At 45.8% G+C, this 17,591-nt stretch overlaps 4 protein-coding genes, 1 non-coding gene and 1 pseudogene across 5 annotated transcripts; 4 read left to right on the forward strand and 2 right to left on the reverse strand.

The window, feature by feature from the left end:
- The first annotated feature begins 5,661 nt into the window (after positions 1 to 5,661).
- Positions 5,662 to 8,466, forward strand: LOC9658248 (annotated as a pseudogene).
- Positions 8,467 to 9,909: 1,443 nt separating this feature from the next.
- LOC9658249 (flavonoid 3'-monooxygenase) lies at positions 9,910 to 11,733 on the forward strand. Its single transcript, XM_002961617.2, has 3 exons — positions 9,910 to 10,068; positions 10,168 to 11,034; positions 11,086 to 11,733. The coding sequence occupies exons 1-3, from the start codon at positions 9,910 to 9,912 to the stop codon at positions 11,713 to 11,715; spliced, it is 1,656 nt and encodes a 551-aa protein (XP_002961663.2). The 3' UTR covers positions 11,716 to 11,733.
- Positions 11,734 to 12,147: 414 nt separating this feature from the next.
- LOC112348960 (flavonoid 3'-monooxygenase-like) lies at positions 12,148 to 13,712 on the forward strand. The gene is made up of 2 exons (XM_024682429.1): positions 12,148 to 13,017; positions 13,075 to 13,712. Exons 1-2 carry the CDS (start codon positions 12,163 to 12,165, stop codon positions 13,687 to 13,689), a joined length of 1,470 nt encoding a protein of 489 aa, XP_024538197.1. The 5' UTR covers positions 12,148 to 12,162; the 3' UTR covers positions 13,690 to 13,712.
- Positions 13,700 to 15,250, reverse strand: LOC9658250 (rosmarinate synthase). Its single transcript, XM_002962108.2, has 2 exons — positions 14,697 to 15,250; positions 13,700 to 14,641 (listed from the first exon to the last, which is right to left on the reverse strand). Exons 1-2 carry the CDS (start codon positions 15,135 to 15,137, stop codon positions 13,760 to 13,762), a joined length of 1,323 nt encoding a protein of 440 aa, XP_002962154.1. The 5' UTR covers positions 15,138 to 15,250; the 3' UTR covers positions 13,700 to 13,759.
- TRNAI-UAU lies at positions 15,231 to 15,304 on the forward strand. Its single transcript has one exon. It is a non-coding gene; the product is annotated as a tRNA-Ile (tRNA).
- Positions 15,305 to 16,871: 1,567 nt separating this feature from the next.
- Positions 16,872 to 17,543, reverse strand: LOC112348485 (germin-like protein 1-1). The gene has a single exon (XM_024681114.1). The coding sequence runs from the start codon at positions 17,541 to 17,543 to the stop codon at positions 16,872 to 16,874; it is 672 nt and encodes a 223-aa protein (XP_024536882.1).
- Between the last annotated feature and the right edge of the window lie 48 nt (positions 17,544 to 17,591).

A 17,591-nucleotide genomic window follows, 5' to 3' on the forward strand; every position in this document is an offset into this window, starting at 1 on the left:
GAATCACTGTATATAAATGGATACATATACATGGAACTATTGCCACATAGGCATAACCATTGCCATATCATCTCTACTATCCAACACTTCTAGTCACGATCAAGTGCTTGATCCACATCTGAATCTAACCTTGAATCATACATGGCAAGGATGAGATGATGGAATATGAGGAGTCAATAAAAAAAAGTATATAAAAAACTCATCAATCAACCACTCAAAGCTTTGTTCTTGGTCTTGGTTTTATTTGCACACTCTTGCTTACTACTATGGCTTCAATCTTGCCTCTATTATATGGTTTTGGCTTTGAAATGCTACACTCCCATGTCCTTTGTTAATTAGCACTTGAATCTCCATAAGCATTCTTCCCAATTGCTGGAAATGCTTATAAAGAGTTGTTATGTAATATTTTTGAGACTTAACCCAATTCTTTATTTGGGTTGTTGAAATCTCTTAATCTCCCACTAGCTTATTTTCTACTTAATGTTGTTTGTTGCTCAATGCTTTTCAAAGCTTGGTACTGATCTAGCACCTCAAGCATCCAATGCATCCAACACCTCAATCATCCCAAACATTGCAAAAAAGATTGCAATCAGGAGGCTCATCCTCCTTTCTTTTATCACTAGCCTCTTGGCCAGCAAGTGTCATGAATAGGATCAAGAGGGCCTTGATACCATGAAAGCAGAAAAACACATGTATAAAACATATAGATGAGGAGGAAAGAACTATATATCATTGTATATGAATGGGTACATAATTACTACCCTGTAGACATAACCACTATCACATCATCTCCAGTATATCCAACACTAATATCTAGGATGGATCAGATTGAGAGGGAGTGTTGGAGCAAGAATCAAGAACACAAGAATCTGTAGTGGGAATCTAAGAGAGATTAAAAGAGATGAATGTATATATAAAACTCTATACAACAAGCATTCAATAGTAACTTTTACCATTCCATCACAGTGTGGCTGCAATATGTGAGGATGGACTTGAAGGTCATCTTGTCTGCCTTGCATCTTCTGGAACAAGTCGAGAGCCTGTTTTACATTACTATGGTGGTTCTGTATTATATTTATTGTAAATTAAAGATGCATTTGATATTTATGGTCAATAAACTCATATTGTAAAAACAATTGCTATATGTTGCATGTAACAACACTTGGTTTGCTTAATAGTAGTGTTATTCTTACTTATTAATCCAATTGATCAAATAAAATTTATAATTATAAGCATATTTGTAATTTATAAGCACAAGATTAATATTATTGCATATCAACCATTAGATGATAGAATAAAAAAGAATATACTAGAAAGGGTTTAAGAAAGTTTATAAATTATAAGCTTGTATAATCTATAAATGCTTTATTTCGTTAAAGTGGGACTTATTCAGTAAAGTGGGACATTAATTAGCATGTGTCCACATGCCATTTCCTAGTACTTAATTAATATTTATTAATATTTCTATCAGTTTTTTAATTTATTTTTTTATATTTCACAATATTATAACACAAAATCATATGAAAAGTTTTTAATTTATAAATTATAAAGTTAAAACTTCAATTTTTTATTGTTGTTATAAAAATGGCATGTGGCCACACACCATAAGTGGGATAATGAAAAGTCCCACTTTAACGAAATAAAGCATATAAATACAAGATTAATCTAAATGAATAGCAACCCTAGATGGTAGAATATCCTAGAATATCAAAGTATATTCTAGGTATATTCACTACCATCCACAGGTTTGCTTAAGCAAATTAAACATAAATATGTGCAATTACCTGAATTTAAACTTCAACTGGATTGTAATTTAGTGGAAATCCAGAAATACAAACATGGGCTAGTTAACAACTAAAATAAGCTATTTCTACCTCTCAAATAACAATATAAAAATTGGGACTGCAGACACAAGCTTCAAGCTGCCTCTTCAAGCTTTGTAGAAAATCAAAGGCTTTTCCATTTACCACATGCAGCTTTGAGTCTTCTCTTATCAGATGCCATCAAATAGAAAGCTCTTCTCCCACAGATCCAAGCAAGCTTTTGGAACTGGTGTAATATGTCTCTAGGAAGCTTCACACTCTTCACACTGTGATTGCTCCCAAGTTCCCACAAGATAAATTGCATTGGCAAGAGTTTGTGATTATGGCATTAACTATATAAGGCAAGCCATTAGTGTAGTATTCTTTTGTTAGTTGTGGCTGCTTCTTGAGGATCAAGCTCTTGAACCTCAATGTATAATTTGTAAACTCTCAGCTAGCAAAAATTGAAAATGACTCAAATCACTCATGAGTCACTATGAAAAGCCTATTGGCTAGAAGGTAGCCAAAAAGGATGCTTGCAAGACTGCTGGACCTTGAGCCATCCACTCCATATCTATGCCTTGTAATGTGGCTGGAAAAAGTTTCCTGCAATCTCTTGCACCTTCTTCATCATTTGTTGTGGATGTATTCTCAAATGCTATCACATAAGCATCTTCATACCATTAAAGATGGTATACTTCATTTTTGTTGTTGCCATATTCATTACTTGTTGCTGCCGAGGTTGTTATATTGTTGTTATGCTGTGGTGGTGAAGTCCTACCACTTGTCTTTTTATTCTTGATTGTTCTCCTACTTGATGATAGGATTGCTTCACAAAGGATTTACACTTTTTGCTCTTGGACTCTCAAGATCATAAACTAATGGTGGATTTTTTGCAAGAATTCTTGCTTCTCTCTCATGTTGTTGCTTCCCCCTTCTTTCCTTTCTCTCTTGCTCTAAAACAAGTTTCTCAAGATACTCTTTATTTCTTTGGCTCATACACCACTTAGAACCAACAACCTTCAATCTGTTGAAAGTAGCCTAGCTTTTCCTGGTGCTCACTCTTCCATTACAATCTCCATGCTTGCTTTCACTTCCCAAGTAGTGCACCAAAAGATGTCACTCCTTACGACAATACACTGTAAAGTGGAGAACCACTGCTGCCTAGCCTCATCACTAGTCTTATCGGCAACCTTTACTATAACCTTTGCCAACATTCTAACTTAGGGCTGGCCACATGTTGGAAAATCTGTTGATCTTACGCAATCTTTGTTATAGATCTTGTGCTCCTCAAATGCCCGTAGTCGCTATTACACCTCCACGCATTCTAAAGCTATTGGACAAAGCATTTCTACCAAGGATTTTTTCCTTATTCCACTCCCTTCACTCCCACACTATGCTTTGTTTTGCTTGGAAAATGGCCGTTTGTCATCTTGTGAACCTCTAGGACCAAAGGATGCACCCTGTTCAAGCCAAATATTCCCTTAAGTACCCCCCACTATAACCAAAAAAGAAGAAAACCTCTCAACTTCAACTTAATTTTATTCTTGAGCTAGCTCTGTCTATTGATAATTAACTTGGAGGTCTCTGTCTAATTACCTTCTACTTTCTTGGCCATCTTTTGAACTCCACTAATATACTATGTAGATTTGAATAGAACATCTATATCAACTTTATAACCAAGGCTTAGTAGGAGTTTTGACTTGCTACTTATATACCCCATATTTTACCTTTGGAAGCCTATCATTTGATAAAAAGACATTACTATTCAAGTGTGCCACCAAAGTGCTCATAGTAACTTGTTTTGAATCTACTTGAACACATGCCCTAGCTTCCCATAACAAATCATTTAAATTGCCTTTCACAACATTGTACTTCTAGATCTTTGCCACTAAGTGACTCTTCCTTGTCCACCATGGTCCATTATGTTGTTGAATGTGCGTCTAAGTTTTAAAGTAGCAACAAGTTGTTCATCATCAGGTTCAAATTGTTCCTATAAGTTATTAGGTTCATCATCTCATGCATTTGTAAAAATCTTTAAAGTTCTAAGCTTGTGTTTACTTATTTATTGGTAAAGCTACTCCAAGAGCCTTCTTACTTCCTTCAAGCCATCTATAAGAAGAACAATCACCTTCTCATCAGTTTTGACTCCTATATAATATATATCTTACATGAGTTAATCTTATAATAAACACATATTTACCCCTTCCCCTCCCAATAGTAGCCAGCTAATACTACCCACTTTTGATCTCCCATTTTCTTGTATAGTCACTTAAATTAGCTGGAAAGTTTATTATATATACTTGATTTTTCAAGTTCTGACCAAATAGAATCTTGCTTTTTATGAGCTGCAACAAACTTTAAGGCTAAATTTGCTTTCATCTCAACAGCATGATTGATATAGCTAGCATTGGCTTTACAAAAATTGGAGGGAACCATCTTTAATGGATTAAATGCAATCAATGTGAACTTAGGGTTGAAGCCTATAGAGCTTTATCAAATTTTATGATAAATAAAGCAGAATAACTAGGAATGTGAGTTGGAAGACTAGTGATTTTGTCATGGTTTTGTTAGGGGTCCAAAGTAAATAAATCAAAATTATCAGAATGCTATGAGTATGGTTAGAAAATATGGAAAACTTGACATATTTATCACTTTTACATACAACAAAAAATTTCAGAAAACATGTTGCCTAAAAAAAATACATCTAATAGACCTGATTTAGTAGCTCAAGTGTTTTATACAAAAATAAATTTAAAACATTGATAGATAATATATATAAACACAATATTTTTAAAGATATTAATGCTTATGTATATGTTATTGAATTCCAAAAAAGAGACCTACCACATTGTTATATACTTGTGATTTTAAAGAGCAAGAATAAAATAAAAATTATAGATGATATAGATAATATTGTTTTGTGCATAAATACCTGATTTAAATGAAAATCTTGAGTTATATTGATTAGACATATGATTCAAGTTTTCCAAATAATCCTTACTATAAAAAAGGTGAATGTAAGTTGCACTTTCCTAGAGATTATTATAAAGAAAAAAATATTAGTGGACAATTTCCAAAATATAAAAGACCATGGTATATATCTTTATGAGAGTTGCTTCTTCAACCTCAATCAGATCTATAAATAATTTGTTGTTCCTTATAACAAATATTTATTACAAAAATATAAAGCACACATAAATATGGAAGTATATTCTACCCTAAAAAGTGTTAAAGAAGTGTAATGTGTACTGAGGTACACATTGAAACTATTGGGGAAGTAGTCAAGTTAAAGAATGACTTAATTGAGATGAAATTAAAGCATTTAGAAATATCAGTATATGTCTATGGTAGAGGGAATGTGGAGAATATTTAGTTATAAATTTATGTGGATGCTCACATACAATTGAAAGATTGGATGTTCATTTACTAAATTTATAAAATATATATTTTAATGAGGGTGAATAAGAAATTGCTCTGGAAAGAGGTTGTCATACAAAATTAACTGAGTGGTTTGAACTAAATAAAGGAGATGAATTCACAAGAGCACACATATCTAAAAATACCAGAATGGTATCTATAGTATACAAGAAATAAAATATGGTGTCGATGCCAACAGGCTTCAAAAAGTAATTAGTAAGATGTACATTGTACCACCAAAGGATGGTAAATATTTTTATATGTGTCTTTTGCTATTATATTCAAAAGTTATATAAAGCTTTGAACATTTAAAACAATGGAACAATATACAAACAATATGACACATATAGAGTTGTGGCATACGTAACAAAGCACTTCCTTGTGGCCCCTTCGTTTTCTAAGTGAGAACTAGCATATTATTTAGGGCTCATGCGCATTCTAATGGTTTCGATCAATCTCCAGGGATCTAGCCAAGAAGCAACATCAGCAGCAGCCGCGTCTTGGAGGTGGAGAACATCGGAATTTCGTCCAGATGTGTTGCAGCACCAGTGAGGGCATCTCCGCATCGTTCTGGGTGAAAAAAGAATCGTTCCTTCACACATCCAGTTGTGAGGAGTGCTGATAGCTTTCCTTACAAAATAGCTCTTGCTGTGCAGTCGCAGGTTTTTGGTACAGAATGGCTTGATTCCCGTGTGTCTGCTCGATACGATCATATTGCTTGCCGGTCATCCAACTTAACCTTTAGAATTGGCGAAGCTAGGAGCAGCTTGTGCGCAGAGTGGGGATTTTTCCAGGTACTCCTTGTAATGTTTACATCGCCTTTGTTTTGACATAAAACTTTTGTAAACTATAATATCCCAAGTGTCCGAGTCTCCGAGAAGCGGAGAAGCATGAGTTTTGCAGTAAATCCAGGGAGCTGTGAAGAGGCATTTCCTTGTGCTCGACTGGGTTGTTCTTCTCTATCACCAATTGCTCTCCATCTCCACTCGGAACTTGTCTTTTTGGCCGACCAAGCCCGAGTCTTACAGGTACTCAGCAGGTGCATGCACTTGCAATTTACAAAGAGTCTCCTTGGAAAGATTTCAGAGACGCTTGGCCTCGATGGCGGCGAGTCCGACTTCCTGGAGGAAAAGTTTGGAGAGTGCATCTACTAGACTATTCGGGTTACAAACCATTACCGTCCGTATCACTATGCTGCTCCAAGACGACTCCAGATTTTGCAGATCAGATTTACTATCATTTTTCTAAGAGTTCTTACCTCTTTCTCTTCAGATAATAACCAAGCCGTGGTGAAGAACGAACGCTTATCTTGGGCAATGTTTCAAAGCCCGTTACTCGATATGCTCGTTGCTCCTGCTGTGAATCCCGGGTTCGGGCAGTACAGGTCGAGCTTCCTCAACAAATGAGTTTTCATTTCAGGAATTTGGAAGCTGAGCAGGCACTGCATGGAAAATAGCCTCGACCCATTTCTCTACATTTTTCTCCCGAAGGTTAAGAGCTGGGGTCTCAGCTCCCCCCGGCCTTTGCACCGATGATGATAGTGTGTAACGAGAATGTTTATGCTTTTCTAGAAAGTCTCCTGGAATCTCGAGCAAGAGTATCACGATTCACATCACGCTTGTCTTCATTGGAACGCGAGTTCTTTATAATAGGGCAAGGCCTGTAGATCCAGGCTAACGAATCGATGGACTTAGGTGCGGCCTTGCTCGTCTTCGGCATCAGCTGCATCGCACTACTACTTCTCATCCGGAGAATTCGTTCGCCAAAACGGCGGCTCCCTCCAGGTCCGTTTTCCTTCCCCGTTTTTGGAGCGCTCTTCTCCCTCGAGGAGCCACTCCACCACCACTTTGCGAAGATCAGCAAGAAGTATGGGCCGATTGTCTACCTCAAGATCGGAATGGTCGTGGTGGTGAACGACAACGAAATGGCCGCAGAGGTTCTTAAGGCTCACGACCTCGAGTTTCCAAACCGACCTGACGACGAGTTCTTCCGGATCGTCAGCCACGACTGGAACAATCTCATCATGGCGCCCATAGGTGATAAGTGGAAGGCAATGAGGAGGATTTGCAGCACACAGCCGTTTAACAACACTATGCTCAAGGCAAGTGCAGGATTCCGGGAGTTGGAAATGAAGCATACAGTCAGATCCCTTTTCCAGCAATCTGGGACAGCGATCAACCTGCAAGAGGTTTTCAGTAATCTCTTGTCAAATTCAATATGCCTGGTTCTTTTTAGCGAGCGGGGACTGGAAGTGGTGGATCTCATCCGGAACATAGTCGACCTAAGCTTGAACTTGAACATTGGAACGCTGCTTCCGGCACTCGACTGGCTGGATTTTCATGGAGTCTACAAGAAACTAAACAACTTGCTCATTCCTCGCCTGAAGCTCTTGCTGGAGGATCAAATCGACAAGCACCGACGCAGGAAAGATGAAGCTGGGGACAGGTTCGTCCCTCAAGACTTCACCGATGTTCTTATATCTCTCGAGGACAAGGATAAATTGTCAGACATCTCCATTTTGGCACTGCTCTCGGTATGTTTTACCAACATCCCGTGATCTCTCATGTTTCCTTCTTGCGACAGGACATGGTTGTTGCGGGGCTGGAAACTTCACTAGTGACGCTCGAGTGGACAATGGCGGAACTCATAAACCATCCCCGAGTCATGTCCAAGGCACAAGACGAGATGGACAACGTTGTAGGGAGAGCTCGCACGGTGTAAGAGTCCGATCTTCCAAATCTTCCATACATCGAAGCCATTGTCAAGGAATCACTGCGTCTCCACCCGGCGGCCCCACTGGGACTTCCTCACGTGAATCCCAAGCCCGTCAAGCTGGGTGGCTACACCATCCCTGGTGGCTGCAAGGTTCTCGTCAACATATGGGCCATTGGGCGCAATCCTGATCGCTGGTCCGATCCCAAAGCGTTCCAGCCGGAGCGCTTTCTCAACTCGAGCGGCGCCATCTCTGCCAACGGGCAGAACTTTGACTTCCTTCCATTCTCATCGGGGAGGAGAGTTTGTGTTGGCTATCCACTCGCGATGAGATCCATTCCGTTTTTCGTGGCCAGTTTGCTCCAGGCATTCGATTGGAGTGCTGCTAACCCGGGCGGGATCGACATGGAAGAGCGCTCTAGAAGTATGACGATGAAGCTCAATGCCGAGTTGCTTGTCAATGCGTCCATGAGGCTCAAATGTCAAAATATAATATAATTGAGCTTTGAAAAAATTCCAGATTTTTCTATCATTGATTTTGGCCCTAAGCTCCAAACATACCACAGCTACACTTTCATTATTCGTGATTGCATAATCCAGGTACTGCACAAGTAAAAGAAGGAGAGGTCTTCTCTTGCGTACGTGGGCCGTTGGATTTGTGGCCATCCGACGGTGGATGGCTTCTAATTGTGATCGGTCATAATCAAGTTGTGATTGGAAGGTGTGGAAAAAAAATGTTATGTGCTAGACGTGCTAGCAAAAATGTCAAGGACAGGGCGGGAGCAATCGAAGTGCCGAATTCAACAGCATGAAATGCAGTGCCTGCATTGGATTTACAACCCATCTGGCGATCGAGAGGCCTGGATGGCAGAGACAACATACTCAACGATTTAGTCTCTGTCTCTTAAAATGGGCGTGGGATTTGGATCGAAATGCAGTGCCTGCTTTGGATTTCGGCTTTGGATCGAAATGACGGTGAGAGGCCAAGATCCAAGCACGCAATGGAGAAATCCAAAGAGCAGAGGCGCGATTTGGCAGTGGAGGGGATGATGGGCGACTCCCTCCATTTGGAAGGTGAATTCATGGTGTAGCTGCAAGCCTTTACATTTCCAGGAGAATTCCGATCCCGCTCTCTGTCGATCAACGCTACACCAAGGTCATTGTGGTGCGAAAACTGAAGCAACCACAAATTTTTGTTTTTGCCCCAGCACCGCTCTTTGCTGACAGGGAGCAAAGCTTAGACATTTGTGAGCTGGCTTTGCGCTCTACATTCAAGCTTTTTCCTAGAGCCTAAAAAACCACAGTGAACAGAGGTGTTGGATGCATGGCGGACACCTCACAAATCCGTGTATTGAAAACCTGATACGCATTGAGGTGCTGGAAGATCCTAAACGAATGGCGTTTTAAAAAACTCTTTTTGCGTCTAAGTAAATCAACTGATTCACCTGGACCAATGAAAGAAACTACTTCCCCAAAGAAAGAGAGTGTTGTAAGCCAGAGAAGAAATCTGAATACTGCGTGATGCTCATTTTAAAAAAGTCGCATATTGTACACAATATCATTTGGAAATCGAATACTATTTTCGTTCTATGGCGCTGGGTTAAGAGCAGCAAAATCTAGCCGCCGAGAACAGCAACATCAGCAGCAGCCGCGTAGGTATCCTGGAGAAGAGGGAGCAAGTTAAGTCGTGTAGCAGCGCCAGGGATCTCCGAGAGGGCAGGCACCTCCATTCTAGCGCTGTTTGCCAATGCAGGGCCAATGCATCGCCGTGGCAAGTGCGATGGTCGGTCGCAACCCTCATGGCGTGCATTGCTCTGGGCGAAGAGATCAACCGGCAAAAATCTCTGGAAATAAATGGTGGTTGTAGAGAGGGGGCGAGAGATCATGCACACCTACGTGTCATCAACATGTACTCGAAGCTTTGAGGTGAGAAGCGATGTGTTATGGACCGCAATAATGATGGGGTATCACGAGAATGGAGGTTGGAGCTTTTCTGGGCCATGCCAACCTTCTGGACGAAGAAGTGGAGGGAATGCTGTTCGCTCCAAACGCCGTGGCATGGAAAACGGTGCTGGGGACAATGACGGTGGCGTTTGAGGGATTGACAGTCGCCGGCATACATTCTCGACCAGCTGTTCTTTTCTACATGCAAACTGAAGTTTTACTATATGAATCACGAGACCGGTGGATGCCAGAGATGCTCATTTCTCTATAATATGGCGATGCCGTGTAGATTCAGACCATCGACTCGATGGGCTTTGCTGTGGCCTTGTTCCTCCTTAGCGTCGGCTGGATCACTCTATCTCTCTTCATTGAGAGAATTCGATCGTCGCGGCTCCCTCCAGGTCCATTCTCTTTGCCCATATTTGGAGCGCTCTTCTCCCTCGAGGAGCCACTCCACCACCACTTTGCGAAGATCAGCAAGAAGTATGGGCCGATTGTCTTCCTCAAGATGGGAATGGCCCCGTTCGTGGTGGTCAACGACAACCAAATGGCAGCACAGGTTCTCAAGGCCCACGACCTTGAGTTTGGAAGCCGGCCGGAAGATGGGTTCTTCCGGATCGTCAGCCACGGCGGGAACGATCTCGTCCTGGCTCCCATCGGTGATAAGTGGAAAGCAATGAGGAGGATTTGCAGCACACACCTGTTTAGCAACAGTATGGTCAAGGCAAGTGCAGGATTCCGGGAGTCAGAGATGAAGCATGCAGTCAAGGCCATTTTCCAGCAATCCGGGACAACGATCAAGCTGCAAGAGGTTCTCAGCAATCTCTTATCAAATTCGCTGTGCCTGGTTCTTTTTAGCGAGCGGGGGCTGGAAGTGGTGGATCTTGTCCGGAGCGTAGCCGCTCTAAGCTTGAACTTGAACATTGGAATCCTGTTTCCGGCACTCGACCGGCTGGATTTTCATGGAGTCTATCGGAAACTCAACACGCAGCTCATGCCTCGCCTGAAGCTCCTGCTGGAAGATCAAATCGACAAGCATCGACGCAGGAAAGATCAAGCTGGAGACGGATTCATCCCTCGAGATTTCATCGACGTTCTTATATCTCTGGAGGACAAGGATAAGTTGTCCAACATCTCCACTTTGGCACTGCTCTCGGTAAGCTTCTAGATCGTGGTCGGTATCTCTTAAAAGCTCTCTTTTATCCAGGACATGATTCTCGCGGGGCTGGAAACGTCACTAGTGACGATCGAGTGGACAATGGCGGAGCTCATTAACCATCCGCAAGTCATGTCCAAGGCTCAACAGGAGATGGACAACGTTGTAGGCAGAGCTCGCGCTGTGCAAGAGTCCGATCTTCCAAATCTTCCATACATCGAAGCCATTGTCAAGGAGTCATTACGTCTCCACCCGGCGCTCCCACTGGGATTTCCTCACTTGAATCCCAAGCCAGTCAAGTTGGGCGGCTACACCATCCCTGGCGGCTGCAAGGTTCTCGTCAACATATGGGCCATTGGACGCGATCCCGCTCGCTGGTCCGACCCAGAGGCGTTCCAGCCGGAGCGTTTTCTGGACTCCAACCCCATCCCTGCCAACGGCCAGAACCTTGATTTCCTTCCATTCTCGTCGGGGAGGAGAGTTTGTGTTGGCTATCCACTGGCCATGAGATCGATATCGTTTTTCGTGGCCAGTTTGCTCCAGGCATTCGAGTGGAGTCCTGCTAACCCAGGCGGGATCGACATGGAGGAACGCACAAGAAGTATGACGATGAAGCTCACTGCCGACTTGCTTGTAAATGCGTCTATCAGGCTCGATCAGAATATATTGATAAATAATTAAAATGACCAAATGCCTTGACCTTTTTCTCTTCATACCAGGCAACAAATATGGAGCATTCGTGTACTTCAAAATTGGGATGGTTCCATATTTGTAACTAAACAGGCAGCAAAGGTCCTTAAAGTTCCTGTATCAAACAATGCTGAAAATAGATAACAAATTGCTATGGGGGGCATTGCAAAACCTTGTAAACAGTGTATTAATGAATGAAACAAATAGTTCTTCAAGGTAGACATCCAGTGATAAATTGATGCACCAGTGGGTGATGAATTAAAGAATGAAGAAGTTTTAATTTTTAATGTTTTATTTGATTGAAATTTTATATGTTAGTCTCATGGAATCATTGACTCGTGGATGCAAGAATGCAATCACGATGCTCTTGTCTTGATGTTCACTATAACATGGCTATAACATGGCCATGGCATGTAGATCCAGACCAGCTTAGAATGAATGGATTTGGTTGTGGCCTTGTTCGTCCTAGGCATCAGCTGGGTCACAATATCACTCCTGGTTGGGAGAATTCAATCGTCGCAACGGCGGCTCCCTCCAGGTCCATTCTCTTTCCCCATTTTTGGAGCGCTGTTCTCCCTCCAGCAGCCACTCCACCACCACTTCGCAAAAATTAGCAAGAAGTATGGGCCAATTGTCTACCTCAAGATCGGAATGGTCCCATATGTGGTGGTGAATAACAACGAAATGGCAGCTCAGGTTCTTAAGGCCCACGACCTCGAGTTTGCAAGCCGGCCGGCAGAGGAGTTCTTCCGGATTGTCAGCCACAACTGGAACGATCTCATCCTAGCGCCCATCAGTGATAAGTGGAAGAGAATGAGGAAGATTTGCAGCACACACCTGTTTAGCAACAGTATGCTGAATGCAAGCTCAGGATTTCGGGAGTCAGAGATGAAGAATACAGTCAAGACCATTTTCCAGCAATCGGGGACAACAATCAACCTGCAAGAGGTTTTCGGTAAACTCTTGTCAAATTCGTTGTGCCTGGTTCTTTTTAGCGAGCTGAGGCCGGAAGTGGTGGATCTCATTCGGAACATAACCTCTCTAAGCTTGCAATTGAACATTGGAGCCCTGCTTCCAGCACTTGACGGGCTGGATCTCCATGGAGTCTACAAGAAACTCAACAAGGAGCTCATTCCTCGCCTGAAGCTCTTGCTGGAGGATCAAATCGACAAGCACCGACGAAGGAAAGATCAAGCTGGGGACAGGTTCATTCCTGGAGACTTCACCGACGTTCTTATATCTCTGAATGACAAAGATAATTTGTCCAACCTTTCCATCTTGGCACTGCTCTCGGTAAGTTTTATAAACATTTAGATCGTGGTCGTGATCACTTTTTCTTTCTTGCGACAGGACATGGTTATTGCGGGGATGCAAACTTCACTAGTGACACTTGAGTGGACAATGGCGGAGCTCATAAACCATCCGTGGGTCATGTCCAAGGCCCAAGACGAGATCGACAGCGTTGTGGGGAGAGCTCGCGTGGTGCATGAGTCTGATCTTCCAAGCCTTCCATACATCGAAGCCATTGTCAAGGAATCACTGCGTCTCCACCCTGCGGCCCCACTGGGAGTTCCTCACATGAATCCCAAGCCTGTCAAGCTGGGAGGCTACACCATCCCTGGCGGCTGCAAGGTTCTCATCAACATATGGGCCATTGGACGTGATCCCGCTCGCTGGTCCGACCCAGAAGCGTTCCAGCCGGAGCGCTTTGTCGGCTCTTCCATCTCTCCCAACGGGCAGAACTTTGATTTCCTTCCATTCTCATCGGGGAGGAGAGTTTGTGTTGGCTATCCACTCGCGATGAGATCCATCCCATTTTTCATGGCTAGTTTGCTCCAGGCATTCGATTGGAGTCCTGCTAACCCGGGCGGGATCGACATGGAAGAGCGCTCGAGAAGTATGACGATGAAGCTCAAAGCGGACTTGCTTGTCAATGCGTCCATGAGGCTTGAATGTCAAATATAATACAAAGCTGAGCATTAAAGATCTATTGGTTTTGCCCTAAACCTTTAGAGTTTTATATGGCAAATTAGCGTCATGTGAGGCGTTGGATGGCGTCAGGTTGTAACACGGCCGTGACGCTCATCCCGCCGTCCATTTCCGCGGAAGGGAAGAGATAGATCTTGCCCTCGTGGAGATCATTGGTCCCAAAGCTCGACCCCAGCGGCCGCCCAAATCCAAAGTCACACTCCATCACCGGATGCCGCGGGGAGCTCACGACGATGTGGAAGGGATAGATCCGGTATCCAGTGACGAGCCTTGCGATCTCTCGGTCCATGAATGCCGTGATCTTCTTGGCTCTCTGCTCGTCGCCCGCCGCGATTGCCCGGTGGATCAGCTCGGCGGCGTGGGAGAGCGGCTCTCGATCGAGCTCCTCGGCGGCGGCGCTCACCAAGAAGTAGATCACGGCGTTGCCGAAGTAGGATTCGGGGACGGATTCCATCTTGCCGCGGCCGCTGGCGAGGATGATGAAATTCGATGCCGATCCACAGGGCAGAGCTCTCGCAATCGTCATCCTCTTCCAGAAATTCGCGCACACGACCTCGTACGTGGTGAATCTCTTGCCGTCGCTGGCCGAGATGCCAGCCTCGATCTTGAGGCTCTCGATCGCGGCTCGATCCAGCTTGAAGATCTTGGTGCCAAGCGGTAGCGGCGGCATGGATTCGGCGCTCTCCAGCGGCAAGAATCCACCGGCGGCTCCAGCCGCGAGTAGCTCATCTCGATCCATGGCTGGAGTTTCTTCCTTGTAGCTGTAGAATGGACCAGGGATCTCTTTCGGGGAGAGGGAGCCCCGGTCGAGGCCGGATCTCGCGAGCTTGGCCCAGCAGGCAATGAATCTCCAGGCGCTGATCCCGTCCATGGCCTGGTGGCTAAACGCGACTCCAATGCTGAGGCCTCCACACTGGAATCTCGTCACCTAGGCACAGCACAGCCAAAAGATCTCGTCCTCTCTCGGCCTTGCAATCTTTTACCTGGACGAAGAGCAAGGGATCCTCGGGCTTCCAGGGATGGGCCGGCTCTGGGGATCCAATCTCACACAGGGAATCACAGAACATGGATGGCTCGAAATCCGGAGCGAGATCGCCCAGCCGCAACGATGCCTCCGCGACGCTCAGCTTCACGCCGCGATCGCTCGTGCAATCCAGCTCCAGCCCTTCGAGCGTCTCGCCGGTGGATCGCATCCCCCCCGCAAGGGGATAGAACACCACCAGCGCCTCGGCCAGGCTCCTCTTGAGGTCGCCCATCACTCGAGCGAAGAGATCATCCTCCACTCCAGGCGGCGCCGCGAAGAAGAGCACGCGCTTCTGGTATGGCACGTACCTCATGATCCTGTCGAATGCGGTGAGCTCGAATCTAGCAGGAGGGATCGCCGCCGCGGGCTGGATCATCTCGCTCGAGACGATCGAAACCATATGAAAGAACAAAGATTCTCTTTGCGAATATTCTGATTTTATGCTTTCGAGATTAACCTGTTTAAGGGCAAAAAATGCTTTTTTTTTCCAAAAAGTTCTGTAGCTCAATTGGTCAGAGCGTTGGTCTTATGAGCCGAAGGTCGCGGGTTCGACCCCCGCCAGAACTATTTCCATTCTCTTACAACCGACATGACTAATCAATCAGTGGATGTATTTATTTGTTCATCAATGTATCCCATCGTCTAGATTTTTTTGCTACTCTCTATTCTTTCTTTCTTCACGTAGAAGAATGGTTCGTGAGCGCGGGCGCGTCCGCCCTCAATCGATCACGCTCCAGTTCCACGCCGCCGCTCGATGCCGCGCCGGCCAGCTCGCGATCCAGATCGAGGGAAGCGACATCCAATGCACGATGGACATGCTGTTGAGCTGCAAGCTCTTGCTGCGGCGATACCATGACGGCGAGCAGCTCCTGGACTTGGATCTCCCGGGGGGAGCCAAGACATTCCACACCATCCAGAGGTACGTCCATGGCGATGCCATCACGCTCACGGTCGAGGCCGCCCTCGACCTCTACCTGGCGCTCCAGATCCTCGAGTGCGTCCTCCCGTTGCGCTCCCACTGCCGCGATTTCCTGCGGTCCACCGTCCTCGTCTCGTGGAAGACGATCGTGCGGGCGCTGCTTCTCATCGACTCACCCAGCGGCCGCTTGGATTGGTTCGTGGCCGAGTGCCGCTGCAAGCTCGTCGTGTTTCTCGAGAGCCTGGGCGTAGCCGAAATCGAGGACTGCCTTCGCATGAAGTTTATGAATCTCAGCCAGCCCCAGGTCCTGCGAGTGATCAAGCTCTTGCGGCAGCCAAGCGAGGGAGCTCGCAAGGCTCTCGCTCTCAACGAGAATCTCATGGAAGCTCTGGCCAGGATCTACCACCGCATTGGAACAAGGCCACGCCCAAACAAGGCGCAGCTCTTGCATCTCCTGGGCGATCTCATGCAGCATCCCCACCCCCGGCTCTACCACAGCCAAGGAGGCGAGGCTGAAAACTTCGCGGCCTTCCTCGCGGTGGCTCTCGCTCCACTGCGCGAGGCTCCCAGCGAGCTCCTGGAGAAGTACTCGTTGGTCCTGTCCAGGCTGCGGGCCTGGGAGATGGCGCGGCTGGATCCACACTGTGTTCTCGCGATGGTGGCGCCGTGGAACGAGCTGGAGAGGTCCACGGCCCAGGCGGGCAGAGTCTTCGCGGCCGTGGAAAGGTATGTTGGTTATGTCCTCGAGCAGGATGCCAGGGGCCACGGCCGGGACGAGCATTTCAAGAAGGTGGCAAGCTTCGTTGCCTTTGTTGCATCATCCAGTGTGGACGACTCTCACAGCAGCTCCGTGAGCGATCGTAAGAAAAAGCCAGCCACGGCCGCGACTCCAAAACCCTGCAAGCGCAAGCTGGACCTTGGATCATCCAGTGTGGACGACTCTCACAGCAGCTCCGTGAGTGATCGTAAGAAAAAGCCAGTCATGGCCGCCGCGACTCGAAATCCTGGCAAGCGCAAGCTCGGCCTCGAAGTTATATCGATCAGTAGCGACAGCGGCAACGATTCGGACGGTCACGCCATCTCCAGGTTCAAACCCAGACCTCGTAGAAGTCTCAGAAGGAAGTCCAAAGCACTTTGACTGTAGCAGTCCAGTTTTTTTATTTCTATGAAGGTTGTGATCTTTTGACAAGTCAGCTTGAACTCCAGCATGAATCTCTAGTCAATGTTAGTGCCCTCAAACTGTTCTTCGATCTCTCCTCTCATAATCTTTAGCATCTCCTCCGAGATCGCGAAGCTCCTCGTGAGCACCTCGTCCAAGACTGGGGGATCGGTTGCGAAGAGGCCGCGATTGACATGCAAGAGCCCCGGACGCTGGCTGTTGAACGAGACGAAGGCAGACGCCGGGTTGCGGCCCACATTGAGCTGGAAATGCACAAGCCCCCGAGGGAACACAAACAAATCTCCGCAAGTCAGGTACGTAGCATACAATTTGTAGTCCGTGTCCACGAATCCCACGTACATGAGATCGCCCTCGAAGAGGTAGAACGTCTCCGAGGCCCGGGGATGGACGTGCGGGGGATTCATCCCATACTTGGCCGCGTAGTCTGCTCGCGCCGAGGACAAGCCCATGGTGTTCACCCCTGGAAACTCCTCCACGCTCGCGCGGGTGATCCACAGTCCCAGCTCGTTGTTGGTGTTGCCGCGATTTGCGAGGCGCGAGAACTTGAAGTCGCTGGCGGTCGTGTTCTCGCTCGGCTTGCAGGGAAAGCCGTTGACTTGGATCTCCGAGTCTAGATCCGCAACGCAGTGATCCTGGAGTGGATCTGGATCGGCGGCATTGGCGAGAAGTAGCAGCAAGAGCAGCGATGCGGCGAAAAGAGAGATCATCGTCACCACGATTGTGGCGGAAGAAAGATTGCTCGAGTTCTGTGTGGA

The sequence above is a fragment of the Selaginella moellendorffii genome, unplaced genomic scaffold, assembly GCF_000143415.4.
Source record: "Selaginella moellendorffii unplaced genomic scaffold, v1.0 SELMOscaffold_1, whole genome shotgun sequence".
NCBI classification, from domain to species: Eukaryota; Viridiplantae; Streptophyta; class Lycopodiopsida; order Selaginellales; family Selaginellaceae; genus Selaginella; species Selaginella moellendorffii.